At 53.8% G+C, this 13,975-nt stretch overlaps 5 protein-coding genes across 5 annotated transcripts; 1 reads left to right on the plus strand and 4 right to left on the minus strand.

The window, feature by feature from the left end:
* Positions 1-474: 474 nt before the first annotated feature.
* On the minus strand, positions 475-1,671 carry J4E78_003028 (uncharacterized protein; the record flags this gene model as incomplete). Its single annotated transcript, XM_049363671.1, has 1 exon — positions 475-1,671. The coding sequence occupies one exon, from the start codon at positions 1,669-1,671 to the stop codon at positions 475-477; it is 1,197 nt and encodes a 398-aa protein (XP_049224336.1).
* A 3,136-nt stretch (positions 1,672-4,807) lies between these two features.
* J4E78_003029 (uncharacterized protein) lies at positions 4,808-7,499 on the minus strand (the record flags this gene model as incomplete). Its single annotated transcript, XM_049363672.1, has 5 exons — positions 4,808-5,354; positions 5,405-5,759; positions 6,217-6,426; positions 6,552-7,114; positions 7,168-7,499. 5 exons carry the CDS (start codon positions 7,497-7,499, stop codon positions 4,808-4,810), a joined length of 2,007 nt encoding a protein of 668 aa, XP_049224337.1.
* A 1,533-nt stretch (positions 7,500-9,032) lies between these two features.
* Positions 9,033-9,948, minus strand: PHB1 (Prohibitin-1, subunit of the prohibitin complex (Phb1p-Phb2p); the record flags this gene model as incomplete). The annotated part of the gene is made up of 2 exons (XM_049363673.1): positions 9,033-9,560; positions 9,628-9,948. The coding sequence occupies 2 exons, from the start codon at positions 9,946-9,948 to the stop codon at positions 9,033-9,035; spliced, it is 849 nt and encodes a 282-aa protein (XP_049224338.1).
* Positions 9,949-10,421: 473 nt separating this feature from the next.
* Positions 10,422-11,624, minus strand: J4E78_003031 (uncharacterized protein; the record flags this gene model as incomplete). Its single annotated transcript, XM_049363674.1, has 2 exons — positions 10,422-10,633; positions 10,688-11,624. 2 exons carry the CDS (start codon positions 11,622-11,624, stop codon positions 10,422-10,424), a joined length of 1,149 nt encoding a protein of 382 aa, XP_049224339.1.
* Positions 11,625-12,845: 1,221 nt separating this feature from the next.
* Positions 12,846-13,570, plus strand: J4E78_003032 (uncharacterized protein; the record flags this gene model as incomplete). The annotated part of the gene is made up of 2 exons (XM_049363675.1): positions 12,846-13,343; positions 13,394-13,570. 2 exons carry the CDS (start codon positions 12,846-12,848, stop codon positions 13,568-13,570), a joined length of 675 nt encoding a protein of 224 aa, XP_049224340.1.
* Positions 13,571-13,975: the final 405 nt, after the last annotated feature.

A 13,975-nucleotide genomic window follows, 5' to 3' on the forward strand; every position in this document is an offset into this window, starting at 1 on the left:
GAGCGGTAAGACCTTGTTGGCAGAAGCTCTTCAGCGTTTGTATTTGGAATGAAGTTATACGGCTGTGCGTATCTTCTAGCAAAGTGTCCAGGACATCCCGCCGTTGACCAAAAAATACCCAGTTCCCCATTGTCTTCCCATACGGTTCATCAGAGATATATCTCTCTGTAGCGAATTTAGGGCTCCAAGACTTTGTACTAAGATCGAGTAACGGATGGTCAGTTGCATGTGTTCCCTTGTTCGACGTTGAGTGTTGGAAATTGAGCGTCGACTCTGAGTAGCAAGAGCGTGAGGCGAATGAACCGACTTTGTGCGCAGCGGCAGTCGCTCTTTCTTCATCATATTGCGACTTTGAAGAGTGCGCGCTAATCAGATCAGCAGCGGTCGGTAGCGTCACTGATATAGCTCCCAAGCACTCTCGCATGTTCTCGAAAGTACCGAGAGCAGGAATCATGTAGGCTTCTCCAAACGGGTTTATAGCGACGATGTGGCCGTAGAGATGAGGAGCAGTCGCATGAACAACCCATGCACCTGAGTCACCTTCGTGTACTGATGCAATGCCGTTAGCGATAAATCTATGAGACATATTAACAGTGAGTTCTGACCATCACCTTGCGCAAGATTCAGCATGTATGCGTCCACAAAACACTCGTTGTGAGAAAGCCATAATCTTGCGGGAAGACTAGAGAGCTCCCCGTCGCGAGGACCTTCCGTGGCGCCTAGAAGCTGGACTGCTGCTGAGATGTCGTCTGGGAAATGTGGTTTCTCGGCTATCAATATTGGCCGATCCTGAAGACCTTCGGATTCGTGGGCTGGCGCATGTTGGATCCGAGTGACCATATTCGGCAAAAGAGTAGCCACATCGAAGAGGGCCCAGTCATGCGTCAAGGTCGATCGACCGGCAGCAACACCCGGGAATACTGGGGGAAGCAAGACGCGACCGAGCACGTCATCATCGGCAATCCACTCTAGAGGATCGAATCCGTTCCGCTTCGTAGACGGTTCCGTACGCATTCCAGGTAGTACCGCAGTACACTCTTGGAGCAACTCTTTGACTGCGTGACCAGCCGTCATGCCATGAAACCCAGTCTCACCACTGCCATAGGTGACTTTGAGTACACCTCCGAATGTGGCTTTCCGGGCGAGGGTCTGCGAAGGCTGCTTTAGATTTGTCCGCAATATGACCGGGCTTCCGCAGTAGGTTCTGTGCCGAGCGAAAAAGGCTCTCTGACCGCAAGCATCGATTGTGAAGTCGTCGCTCGCTAATCTTATAGGCCTCGGTACTACAGTTATGTCCAACTGAGGTACCGTTTCGCGGCTCGAGCGTCGGAGTTCGAATACGACCGGTAGCTTTATAATCGCCTCGAGGGATTCTGCCAAGTCTGCTGCGCAGAAGATGAGAACATGTAGTTTGGCTGCATCGAAAGTCTTGCCGACCATTCTGAGCTCTATTGAAACGTCCCTTGGTCGGCTCGGATCTTTCGCAAACACGTCCTCCTGGATCTTTCCTTCGATCGCATGCCGGACCCCACGCCCATGTCGTAGCGCATCTTTGTTATACGCTTTCTTGTAGATGTACAGGTCTGTTCCAGGTATTTCGTAAGCTTCCGATTGCGTTTGTGCTGGCGCCTGTTCTGGTGTCAATGTTGATTCAATCGCATTCGTTGTCATGGATTGATAGGCAGAGTCAGCGACAGAAGGGGTAGCTCGTTTTCTTGCTGTCTCGTCCGCGTGTTGTGAGCTATGTGCAGAACGTAAGACACAGTTTTCGTTGTTTCGGCCTGAGCTGATGCCGCCATGAGAATTCAGGGCTTGTAATTCGTGCGTCATTATCCTCATGCAACGTCCGTGGAAGAACCGAAAACATCTACAAAGACGGTATTAAGAACGCAAAGGAAGTTGCGACCTAGCTCAGATCGTGGGACGAGTGGGCAAAAATGGGTTGCCAAAGCGGGGTTCATGCCTCAAGATCGCACCGGTGAAGGAAAGGCGTTCTCTTGGCACAAAATCAGCCGCGCCCATATGGTGGCTCCAGTCATACCCCGGCCTAAACGTGAAGGCTTTGCAGCATCTGCAGCCAAGGTAGTCGGTCCTCATCCTGTTGATCCAGTCTTGGGAGTCAACGTGGCAAGGCATGGACACGTGATGAGGCTGAAGAAATCCTGCAGCTACATACTCGTCAACTTTAAAAGTCCAAAACTACCCGCACAGTCAACTTCCAGAGCTCTGATGGCCGCAGAGTTCAAGATATTGCCATGCATGGCACAATTTCCTTTGGAAAATCCTTCAGTGGACATGAAGGATGAGGTCTACCGGGGACTATTCGGGTGGCGAGATTGTGCTGATTGCAACAACAAGGGAGACTGTGTGGCGACGGGATGCCCTTGGATACGGAGAGCTCGACTCGATCACTACCTTCAGTTCTATTTCGAGACCACCAGGTGGAGTACGCCTACCGATCTGAGTGAACGATGCTGGGCGCTGCGCGACCATCACGACTTACTCGGTATTGTTCGCCTCGTCAAAGATCAGCCCAGGCGTAGAAGACGAGAGTTAATCGAAGACCACTTTTCGACCTACGGTCACCCGCAGCCCGCTCTTGCTGACCAAAAGCGCGCGTTCGATCTTGCCATCACTGTGATCACGATGATCTATTGTTCTGAGTGTAATCCACACTATCAGGATCCGACGCTCGATCCAGTCCACTGGAACGACGGGATTTCAGCGTGCGAGTTCGTACAGTCGAGGCTGCCCATTGTAACGGAACGTGGCCAATCTAGCGAAATATCTCGAACAGCATCCAGACCATCAGTGGGAGCACTCGACCGTGTAGGTGTCACAGTATATGGAACCGACGACCTTCGAAAGCACCTGCTTTACGATACCGAGGCGAAGGCGGTCTATGTCTTCCATTTTGTTGGCTTCCTAGAAGAGCAACTGCGTCAAAGCTGTTCCAACACTACAGTCAGCCGGTCAGTACGCCTTTCTTTGTTCTTAATACCTAGGTAGTCTGACTGTAGTATAGCGAGGTGATTCCCGAAAGGCTTGTTACAGAGACGCTCCTCACACTCAAACTCTTTCTATTTCCATGGGACGATCCAGCTAGTCGTACCATAGCTGTAAGCCATAGCTTTGATCTGGGTTGTCTGGAAGTCAACCTGATTGACCACGTTGGAGGTTATGCTGCTCAATACAATTACTGGGGTGCGCGCCTTCGGATCTTGGTTGGGGTGTTGGATGACCGAAAACAATGCCGATCGATGGCCGCGTGGCTCAAGCAACGGAGCCTGCTAGAGCTCGCGACACTGGCAACGCTTTTCCTAGGAGTGATTGCGATACTTGTTGCGATTTCGTCTGTAGCTGTGGAAGCGTGGAATGCCCAAGGCAAAGACACCTGATTGACGCTTGTAGTCGCGATTGCGTAATTGTAATGAAGAAGAACCACTAGGCACCAACGCCACGAGCGGATAGCGAAAAGGATGCGATAGTCCATGGAAGCGTTGCAACATACGCGACAGCGAAGATGTGACGTCGTCGCGTTGGTGGTTGCAGTGATGTTGCCTTTGGGCAGTCGCAATACAAACCCGCGCGAGCGCGAAGCAGAGTGTCGCGCACGCAAATGCCGAGGTCCAATAATGATCGCCGCACCAACGCCACGATTTCGCACCCTTGCCACCCGAAGCGATCTAGCCCTGTGCACCGCCACACCCGCTATTTATCATCGCATCTACCCTCTTCCATCCCATTCTCTCCCCATCACACCCACACCCACCCGTCCCATCCACCTCTGCCAACAGGCGGCAAGACACGGCACAATCAGGCATCAGGACACGTAAAACGTTGCACCAAACGCGCTAACACGCTGTCACATGGCCTGGCCTGGCGCCCAATCAGGTCGCGACAACGACGTTGTTGGGTTGTTGGGCGAGGAGGAGAGACGGGTGGGAGTCATACCTGTTCGACGTGGCTGCTGTGGCTAAATTTGCCTCAGCGGAATGTTACCCAGATTTGAAGCTGAAGCCTGTGTTGGGGCGATGTGACTAAGAAGGCGAATGTCCGTTCGGAGTCCGTCGGATCATGACATCGAGAAGGCAACAACCATGATCACAATGTTTGAGGGAAGCATAAGCCGGAAGCTGTGGAAGGCGCTTTTTAGAGCGCAAATGACGTGATGGTACACAGTACATACTCTGGTTCTCGCGATGCACCTCGTACTCGGATATCACACCCGTAACGGCATGGATAGCGGCACGGTTGCCTGGGCATATGCGAACGTCTGTCTAGGCAGCTAGTGCACGCGCCCTTCTGCCGTAAGACATCGCGGGTAAGGCAATCCTGCTAGGCACCAAGGGCGTTGCGAACGAGGCTAAGGTATGCATTGTTTTTGGGGGCCAAAAGCCAAACTCAACCTCATACCGCGGCAGACGAGAAGATCACGAAAAGTGCAAAAAGGAGCGAGAGTGTCGAGTGTCTATGTTTTGAATTACAGTACAATAGTGTAGAGTGGCATATTCCATCTATAGATTTGAGCGAGGTATCATCTGTCCGTATCCCCCCTTCCTTCCCCTATCCAACCCATTCCATCGCAGTCTTTGGTATCATAGCTATCGTGGGTGAACATGTGCCAGCCATGCGTAGAGTGCGTAAGTAGTAAAGAGATATTACAGTTTAGGGGTGTTACAAGGAAAGTAAAAACGCTCAAGTGATATGTACAGTGAGCGACAGTGAAGTTATGGAACAGAGAATGAGGCTAAGCGGAAGAACGCCGGGAAATGCATCAAGTGACAGCAATGCAAAGATATCGTCATCACCTGTGACTCTGTTGAAGAGCCATGACTGCCTGCTCGAGCTGCCGTAACCTCGAGTCCTTCTCTTCATTCTCCTGTCGGAGACGCTTGATCTCAGAGCGCATCTCATCGTTACCACGGTCTGAGAGGCCAGAGTCAGAGCCAAGTCGCTTGCGCTTCAGACTCATCTCATCTTCCTCGCGGTAGTCCATGGTGCGGTTGTACGGTGACTCCGAGGTGCGTGACTCAGGAATGGGAGAACCCCCCTCCATCTCACGCCTGACCATGTCGCGGCGGATGATCAAGCCATGCATATCTGCCGACATTGATGTTCTGCGATGAACACGACGGACATGCTCAGCGAGGTTCTCCTTCCGCGTGAAGCCGGCGCCTGAGCTGCGCTTGCAGTCGTGGAAGGGGCAGAAAAGGGACTTCTTGGTACCGCCGTGCATCTTGTGAACTTCGCGTTCGTGGCGAAGAAGGCCACCGCTGTAAGTGAAGCCTTGGAGCTTTTCGCAGCCCTTGACGTTGCACTTGTAAGGCCTGTCATGCTTGTCCATGTGTTTGCTGTAAACGTCAGTGTCTGTTCGTGTGAGTCTGGGAATACTATCACTCACCTCCATTCGCACTTTCGGTCAAAAGATGTACCGCGGCATTCTTGATACTTGCACACCATCTTGCCGTCTTCGTTGCGCGGTGGTTCTTCGGCGCGTTTGTAGCTGTGGTTCTTCCGTAGTGATCCGTCGTCATCGCCGTCTTGCGAGGAGTCTACAGAGAGTCCCCTGCTGTGGCTTCGAGGCGGGCTTGTAACAATGATCTGTCGTTCGCCAGCGGTCGGAGAAGTCATGGGTGATCGAGCGCTCATGCTGACCGGGGTAGGCATATCGGTGAGCGAACTGATGGAAATGTTGCGCTTGTGCTCGTGCGGCACTTGCATGGAAGTAGGGTTTGGCGAAAGCTCAGTCATGATGTCTGAAAATCCAAGGTTGAAATACTGAGGGTTGTAACTGTGTTGCTGGGCCTGAGGCTGGCGGCTTGGTTGATATATACCGGGAGACGCGAAGGCAGTTTGTGGCTGAGCAAAGAGATCGCTTCCCGCCGCTCCGGTGACTCTAACTCTCGGATCTTGAGTAGAAGTGATCAGATGACGCGGACTGTCTTGAGGTGGCAACGTATATGAGTGCCAAGGAATTTCGTGGTCGGAGCCCAGATGCGGAAAGGCCGTTAGAGGTGGCGCAGCAATGCCTTGATCTTGAGGCGAATAAAAATTAACGGGCGGAACTGCCTGGAAGGTTGGTGCGGATACGCCATAATAAGTATCTGGATTTGGATTTGTTAGTCGCAGCTGCGAACAAGTCCAGCCTGAAACCCAGGGTAGGCAGAGAAGTCGTGACTCAACTCAAACGGACACGGGACACTAGGCACTTACTTGGTCGCGGCTCTGGGTCCGCACCTTCTCCAGCCTGACTAACCCGCAGGACTGGAACTGGCAGCCTGTCCGCAAGACCATTCAAACTCAGATCGGGCTCCCAGGTTTCCGTGTTTCGTGCCTGGAATGGAGCATGGTCCACATGGACGTTTGTCGCAGGCGTCGCATGCTGCGGCTGCTCGCCAATCAGCTCTTGGCCAAAGCTGAGGTCTGCAATGCATTAGCACCAATCGGGATAACCACAAACCTTCTTCGTGTTTTCACGCTCGACCAATCGCAACCAGTCATCCACCTGAGCAGAAGCTTCATCGGGCGGAAAGAAATGTAACACATACAGTCTGACGATGCATCGGTATCCCACGACAGATTGAGGTTGTGTAGCACGTTGTTGTACGGCACGCGGTCTTTGCCAGTTCCCTCGTAAAACATCCAGCAAACTCCCCACAGAACGGCTAGCGACGGTTTGATAGTCCATGGGAAGGTGCTGAGCGCTTGTGGCTTCTCAGCGAACTCTGTAAACCAGGCCAGGAGTTTGCGCTGCCTCTTGTCGTGATCGCCGCAGAGCAACTCCTCCAGGGCCTTGCGTGCCAAGGACTCGATTAGGTCTGTCTGTAGCCGCAGCAGTAGATGTTCATAGTTGGCAATGAAGTTCTCGTCAAGGATCAGTCCGAGGTCAAGCCCTTGGGCCAAGAGCCAGTCGTCACCATACTGCCGGCGACACCCCGCAAGCACGTTGATCGCTTCGTGTACTGCCACGAGGAGCTGGATAGTTTCGTTCATGGAACGAGCCTCCAAGATCGACGCGTTGTCGTGTTTGAGAAAGAGCCTGTCGCTGTCCGCGATAGACGAGAACGCGTTTCCCGCTACATGGAGTTTGCCGTCGACGTAGCGAAGCATACTAGGCCCGCAGGTTCAGTAGTTGAAACTAAACAAAAGCTTCCGTGAACGTACTGTTGCACCTCATTCCCTAGGTTTCGACTTGCGGGAGCAGCCGAAGCCGGCGTCTGCAGGTTGCGCGACGATCGAGTGAACGTCGCACCCTTCTGACTCTTGCAGATGCGATTGGCGACGCGACGCGACTGCTTCGCATCCTGGACGCTGATCCGTGATAGATTCTGGGCGACACTTCGGAGGCTCGGCGCGAGGCTGATGCCAAGAGGGCTCGCATCGATTGAGCCATGCTGCACACGCGGCTTGACACGACGACGAAGCTGTTTGACAAATTGGAGGATTCTAAAGGTGAGGATAATGCTCGTTTGCTTGTTGCGCTGCTGGATCGCCATTGCTAAGCGAGACGGGCGGTCCGAAGACGTAAGAAGAGACGACGTGTACTCAACCTTCGCCTCTCGCGTTCGCAGCTAGCATGTATATACTTGGAATCATCCACGGGCGGAGCACATTGCAGAGTGCCTGCCGGTGAGCCTGCCTCGATGAGAGGAAACCGTCAAGCCACGCTGTACGGCCACACGCGGCGTGATTGGCTGGCTCCCGGCTTGTTGAAGTGCTCAGCCACAACAGAATGCCGCTTGGTAACCTGGGGCATCAACGCCAGACTCGACACCACTTCTCCCACCCTATCGTTTGGACAGCCTGGCAAAAGACAAGGTCACGCATTGAGTGAATAGCGTGGCGCAGCGGTTCTCCTACCTTACACGAACACTTTATGGGCAGGCCCCCGCAAATGTGCCGTGTTGCAGTCGTTTGACCGCCATCGTTTTGTCGTTGCCTTGAGAGACAGCCTGTATTCCCACAGCACCGGTGTCGTCTTCATGCGGAACGTTCAGCGACCATCGGAAAGTATCGCTGACCGCTTGACGTCTGTGAATCCCTCGGGATCTGCGGCTAGGATGTAACGAGGTCCCCCCGCCATGATGGTGTTGCGGCCTTCCGAAACAAGGTGGAACATAGATCCTGCATGACGTCTCATAGCTGGGGATGGTTGCGGCTGATCATCGGTAAAGAGGACTCGAACGATAAGGACGAAGCTTTTAGTGATTATGGACGTGATGTGAGAAAAAGAAAACATGTAGGCATTGAAGTTGCGGTGGTTGGATGCTTCCGATACCATCTATCTCTCACGTGGCATGAGCGGCCCTCTCCCCCAACTTCAAGTCGCCAACTCTCTAATCCGACTCAACGTAACCCGCCTCCCGGACAGCAGCATCCCAGGCCTATAACCCGGCGTCACACGAAACACCCCCACACCCCATTGCCGAATCGCAACATGTTCGCACCGAGTGTAGATCCGGATGCCAAATGCAGACCATGCATGCGAACTATCACGTGCGGCCTCGCGGCTTCCGAAAGCCCGTTTCCTCTCGGGCAATGCATGAACAAGTTTTGAATCTTTGGGCGGAGAGATGTGTACCGAAACCTGAGAGGCCTCAGGCGGTAAGGTTTGTCAAACACGAGCCGAGGTGTAGGAGGTATTTCAGTTCTCGCGACAATATTTCGCGTGATCATACACTGGTCCGTTATTCTCTCTGCGATCGTTGTGCAAGCTGCTGTCTCTCGGAGCATGCTGAATAATGAGCATCGATCGGCTCGATGCATAGGTGCTGTTTGTTGTTAGGACAGTGTCAGCAAGGCAAATAGTGGGGATTATTCGTAGACAACCTCCCAGCTGACACTACGCCTGGTACGTGAGACACAACGAGAGGTGAGAAGAGACTCCGGCCTTCGATTGTAGAGAAGCGTTATCATGCTCATGTCAATATATTGTACAGCAACCCCGCTGGCTATGCATTTTTGCCTTTCGTCCAGCTCTTTGTTATCTTCTTTTCCTCTTCCGCTCAACCTTGCACATCCTCAAACGCTCATGACCTTAGGCCCAGCAAGAAGCTGCCTCCACTTGAACCACCGCCATTGCCGCCAGAGTTACCGCCGGGTAGATAGCTGATGTTGGGGTTCCTCGCCAACATCTGCGCAATATCCTTCTGTGTCTCAATGCGCCTGATCAGCACCAAGCCGTCACCACTCTTGGCCACTGCCTTTGAAATTGTGTCGGCAGCCTCGGCTTCACCCTCTGCCCTGATGACGTTGGCCTGCCTCTCCTGCTCGGCCTTCTCGACAATGAAGCGGGCGCGCTCGGCCTCTTGTTGTGCAATCTGCTTCTCTTCGACGGCCTTGGTGAACTCTTTGCCGAAAGTCATGTGGGTGATGGAGACGTCTTCGAGGGCAATATTGAACTCGTTGGCGCGCTTGAGCAAGTCGGTGCGAATGCGGTTCGAGACGGCCTCTCGCTGGGTGATGAGCTCGGCGGCATCGAACTGGGCGACGATGGCTTTTAGGACTTCGTTACCGATGGAGGGCAGGACACGCTCGTCGTAGTCGAGACCGAGGTTCTACAAGCGCGTTAGATGCAATTCCTCGGGCTGCCTGCTGCACGAGTGCGGAGGGGCATGGACATACCTGGTAGATCTTAGGCAGCTGCTTGACCTCTGGGCGATGCAGCACCCTCAGTGTGAGTGTCACCATCTGCAAGTCCTTGCTGCCGGTCGTAGTGCTGATATTCCGCGGCCTCGTCCTGACATCGAAGACAATTGCCCGCTGCAGCCATGGAACCAGAAAGTGGGTGCCCTCGTTGACGACTTGTTCCTTGACTCCCGACAGACGATCGAAGATGACGGCGCGGGTTCCGCCCTTGACGTCGTAGAGGGAGCTCTGCACGACACTGGCGCCGATGGCGGCAGGAACGACCCAGCGGAAGAGGGAGGTGGGTATCGCAGCCATTGTTGGCGGGTTGTGCGGATTTGGTGTGGTGAGGCGGCGGCAGGCAAGATGCGGAGAATCGTGAGAAGTGGATGATGCTTCTACTGGGAATATGGTCCGAGCGTCTGCGGCGAACGATGCCCGTGATTGGCGCAAACACTACCTACCACCACGGATGCACAACGAGAACATGCTGGCGGGTTTAGGCGTCTTCATTGAATAGTTCAGGCTGTTGCATCATATTCTTACTCGACCCTGGTACGCTTCTGTGTATGGGGAAGTCACGGAAGAGGGGCTGTCAGATCAGGGAGGAGGCACTCGGTAGATAAACAAAGAGACTCATATGCGTGTCGAAAAGGATGTATTCATCAACGCCGATGCTGATATGCATATGTGTGGCTTAAAGCCCATCTACGTACTCTCCGCCTCATCCATCACCCCCTTCACCACCACATTCTCATCTGAGCGACAGCTACCAGTTCAAGGTCGGCTCACTACTGCTCAATAAAGCCCTTGTGCTCCTTGTGCGCCTTGTACCAGTAGCTGTCCTCCTTCTTCGGCCGGAGCTCCTCTGACAGCTTGTCGAGGATGACCGCCAGAAGCTTCTGACGGCCATCCTCGTTCTCCGCGTCCCGGTTCCAGACGGCGATCTGTACAGCGTTCCAGCGAACGCTGTACGAGATCCCGCAGATGTCGTCGTTGAAGGCTGTTGAAGATTAGTCTTGAATACGTGTGAATTGTTGGAAAGGAATCAACTTACAAGCACGCTTCGTCTCGACGGCCCCCTGCAAAACGTCGCCAACCGCAAGCAGACACATCTCGTGCCAGAACTGCGCCGCCACGTCCTTGCTGACCTTGAAGTACCATGCGCCGCCGCGCGTATTCCGCGGGTCTTCCCAGACCGGCTTCACACCCAGGTGGAAGAGGTGTATCGAGTCTCGCAGCTTCAGGTTCTCCACCGGGATGTTGTTGAAGTGCTGGTAGAACTCCTTGACGGAGACGATCTGGTCTCCGAGCGGCTTGGGGCGGGTGAGGTACTCTTCTGAAGCCGCCTTGTCCTTGGGCGCGGCTTGCTGACCCTTCTCTGCCCAGAACATCCACTTGAAGCGGAACTCGGGTACTCGCACCGACTTGAAGATGTTGTTGAGCATGGCGGTGCCGCGCGCAGGCGAGGCCGTGGCTGACTGCTCTTCAGCCGATGCCTTCGGGAGGTCAGAGGTGCTGAGCACCGGGAAGCGACCAGCCATACCGGGAGATGTGATGGGGATGCCGAGGTTGCTGCTGATGAGCTGGAGTTCCTTGATGTTGGAACGCGCGGTGAAGATGCGCTTGCTGTTTTCGATAGCGAGGTCGTTGGCGAGGTCCTCGGAGGTCTCCTTGGGCTGGACGTTGGGGACGACGAGGATGGTCTCACGGGCAATGGCCTTGTTGAGGGTGACGAGGATGCGATCAGCGGCGACCTTGGCCTCGTACGTCAGGGGCTCGTTGGGGTAGGGTACGCCGTGCTTGGTCGCGTAGATGAGGTCTTCAAGAAGAGAGACGGAGGTGGACTTGCGGGCAGCTGCTGCAGTCCTAAGCTTCTTGCGGGTCTCGTTGGCCGATGCAAAGAAAACTTCGCGCTCCTTGAGCTTGGCCTGGTCAGCGTTCTGAGCAGCAGAGGCCCTGAGCATGCCGATGATACGAATGGTCTCGTTCATGGTCAAGGTGATGGATTTGAATGTGGTAAAGAATAGAGTGATGTAGAGAGGAGGAGTGACGACTGAGAGTCTCTGAATAGATATAGAAAGCTGGCGGATGGTGGTTTGCAGATTGTGAAGGCTTGTGAAGAACTGGAGTGTGATGGACGAGAGACAGTCAAGGACGAGCGATTGGAAAGTTTTTATGCTCTCCCAGCCTCCCCATTGCAAAGACAAACAATAGCAAAGAATTCTATTGTGGGCTTCGCTTGAATGACGGTGGTGAAGGTGAACGCTGGAGGTGAAGACGAGTGGACCAACCAGCGCTCAGCGTTGGGCTCGACGAAAACTGATCATGCTGGCACAATAGCAGAACGCGCAAGACGATAGCAGATGCTCAATAGGGAGACATGCAATCATCTGATGCTGATGGTGATGCTGTATCGGGGCAGATCGATCTTGATAAGATTCATGGATGGGTGCATGTGGGCAAATCTGAGGCCGACTTTCGATCGGGTGGCAAGAAAGAGACGACGGGAACGGAGATGGATGAACTTGTAGAGATTGTAGAGACATGAGAGAATGAGTACATACCTAATGTCTGATATCCAGAAATCTCGCGCAAAGACAATTGAGCCTTGCACACGGTTGGTGAATACTGATGAAAGTCTAAAGCGGGGCAGCGACACACCGACTCTTGCAGACACCGTCACAAGAGATATGAGAACAGGTAGAGAGGAGGATGACAGCAGCGAGACTGTAAAGATTGACGAGAAGGGGTGAGGTCGGATATGTACGAGGCCAGCTGGAGCTTTAAGAGGCTTAACCCCTCGGACAGCACAAGTCAGCCATGCAGGCGCCCGCTCTAACTACGTTTCAAGACGCCGTTTCACGACCCCTGCTGACACCAACGAGTCGCTTCTGCCTCAGGCCAATCTGCAGCCGCACGCCTTGGACTGTGGAGCATCTGACGGGATATCCCATTATTACAGATGTACTTGAACATGTCATGTGTGCATATCTGGTTGGCATTGGCTGTCGGCGCCATGTGCTGGAGAGGGCGGTGACGTAGCCAAGGGTCTTCTCCGGCTCGCTACCCTGGCGCGAGATCTGCACCCGTCTGCGCGAAACTTTGAATCTTGCCCAACTTTTTCCCCAGACTTTTGTAACCCACTTCCAAACGCGTAGACGTCCTTAACCGTCTCTCCTAAGGTTACCCATATCGAACACCACCAAGTAATTATGGCGCCATACGTCCACGAAGCCGTCGCGCACCGCAGCAAGCGCGTGCGCTTCTCCAACGAGCCTGAATCCTCGCCGCCCTCGATATCCTCCGACTCCGCCCTCGCGTCGACAAACGCTGCAGACGATTCTACCACGAATGCGAGCGACTTTGGTACCTCAGACAGCGACAGCGAACTGTCCGAATCGAGCGAAGAACCCAGCAGCGACGAGAGCTCAAGTGAGGAGGAAGACGACGATGGCGAGGACACAGAGATGGAGCTCGAGGAGCCACAATCACAAGACGGCGTCGTAAATCTCCGCGCCAACAGAGGCACGAAGCCAATTATGAAGTTGGGCAACGAAGATCTAGGTCCAGACATTCGCGGCTTCCTCAAAGACTTTCTGCCGCAGTTGAAGGCTGCGAATGAGGAACTGGAGGCGCAGAAGAAGGCCGGGACGCTGAAGAGTCTGGAATCTGTAGAGGGACAGGACGAGGGCGAGCCGTATATCGAGATGGTGAGTATTGAATCTTGAGGGTATCGTAGGGCGCTGCTGACAGTGTCTAGGACCTTGGACTAGGCGTTCTCGAAGAGAAAGACCCGAACGTGGACAGTGACAAGGACAGCGCGAGCGATGCGGAAGACGGCGATAAGGAAAAGGATGTGTTGGGCAAGCTGATGGGGCGCGAGAAGAGAGATCCTGCGAGCATCGAGGTCGTGCAAAACACAACAGAGTCAACATGAGATGCTGGCCAAGACGATTGCCGTCATTACGGGCGCCTTCAGTATCGAACAACTTCTGGGCCCGCCTTCAGAAACGGACTGAGCTACGGATACGACAGTGTTTGCGCGCGATCCGCATGCTCATACTGAGGCCTTCACCTATCCAGGCACTGGTTCGCCTGTCAAAGGCCTGATGTGTGAAGAGCGAACGAGCTTCGGTATAACCCCTCACCTGTGGCTCTGTGCGGAAGCTAATGTAGCATAAGGATCACGCAACCTTCCGGTATGCTCTTCAATGTAAAATGTAGACATTGCAGATATGGGACCTAGGCTCGGAGTTGAACGACTGGATATCAATATCACGCATACACAATCACATACTGCAAGCACGCAATGCTTCGTCCTGTGAAGAACCCACGATGCATT

This window comes from Alternaria triticimaculans, assembly GCF_023758025.1.
Source record: "Alternaria triticimaculans strain BMP 0046 chromosome Unknown scaffold_3, whole genome shotgun sequence".
In the NCBI taxonomy this organism is placed as follows: domain Eukaryota; kingdom Fungi; phylum Ascomycota; class Dothideomycetes; order Pleosporales; family Pleosporaceae; genus Alternaria; species Alternaria triticimaculans.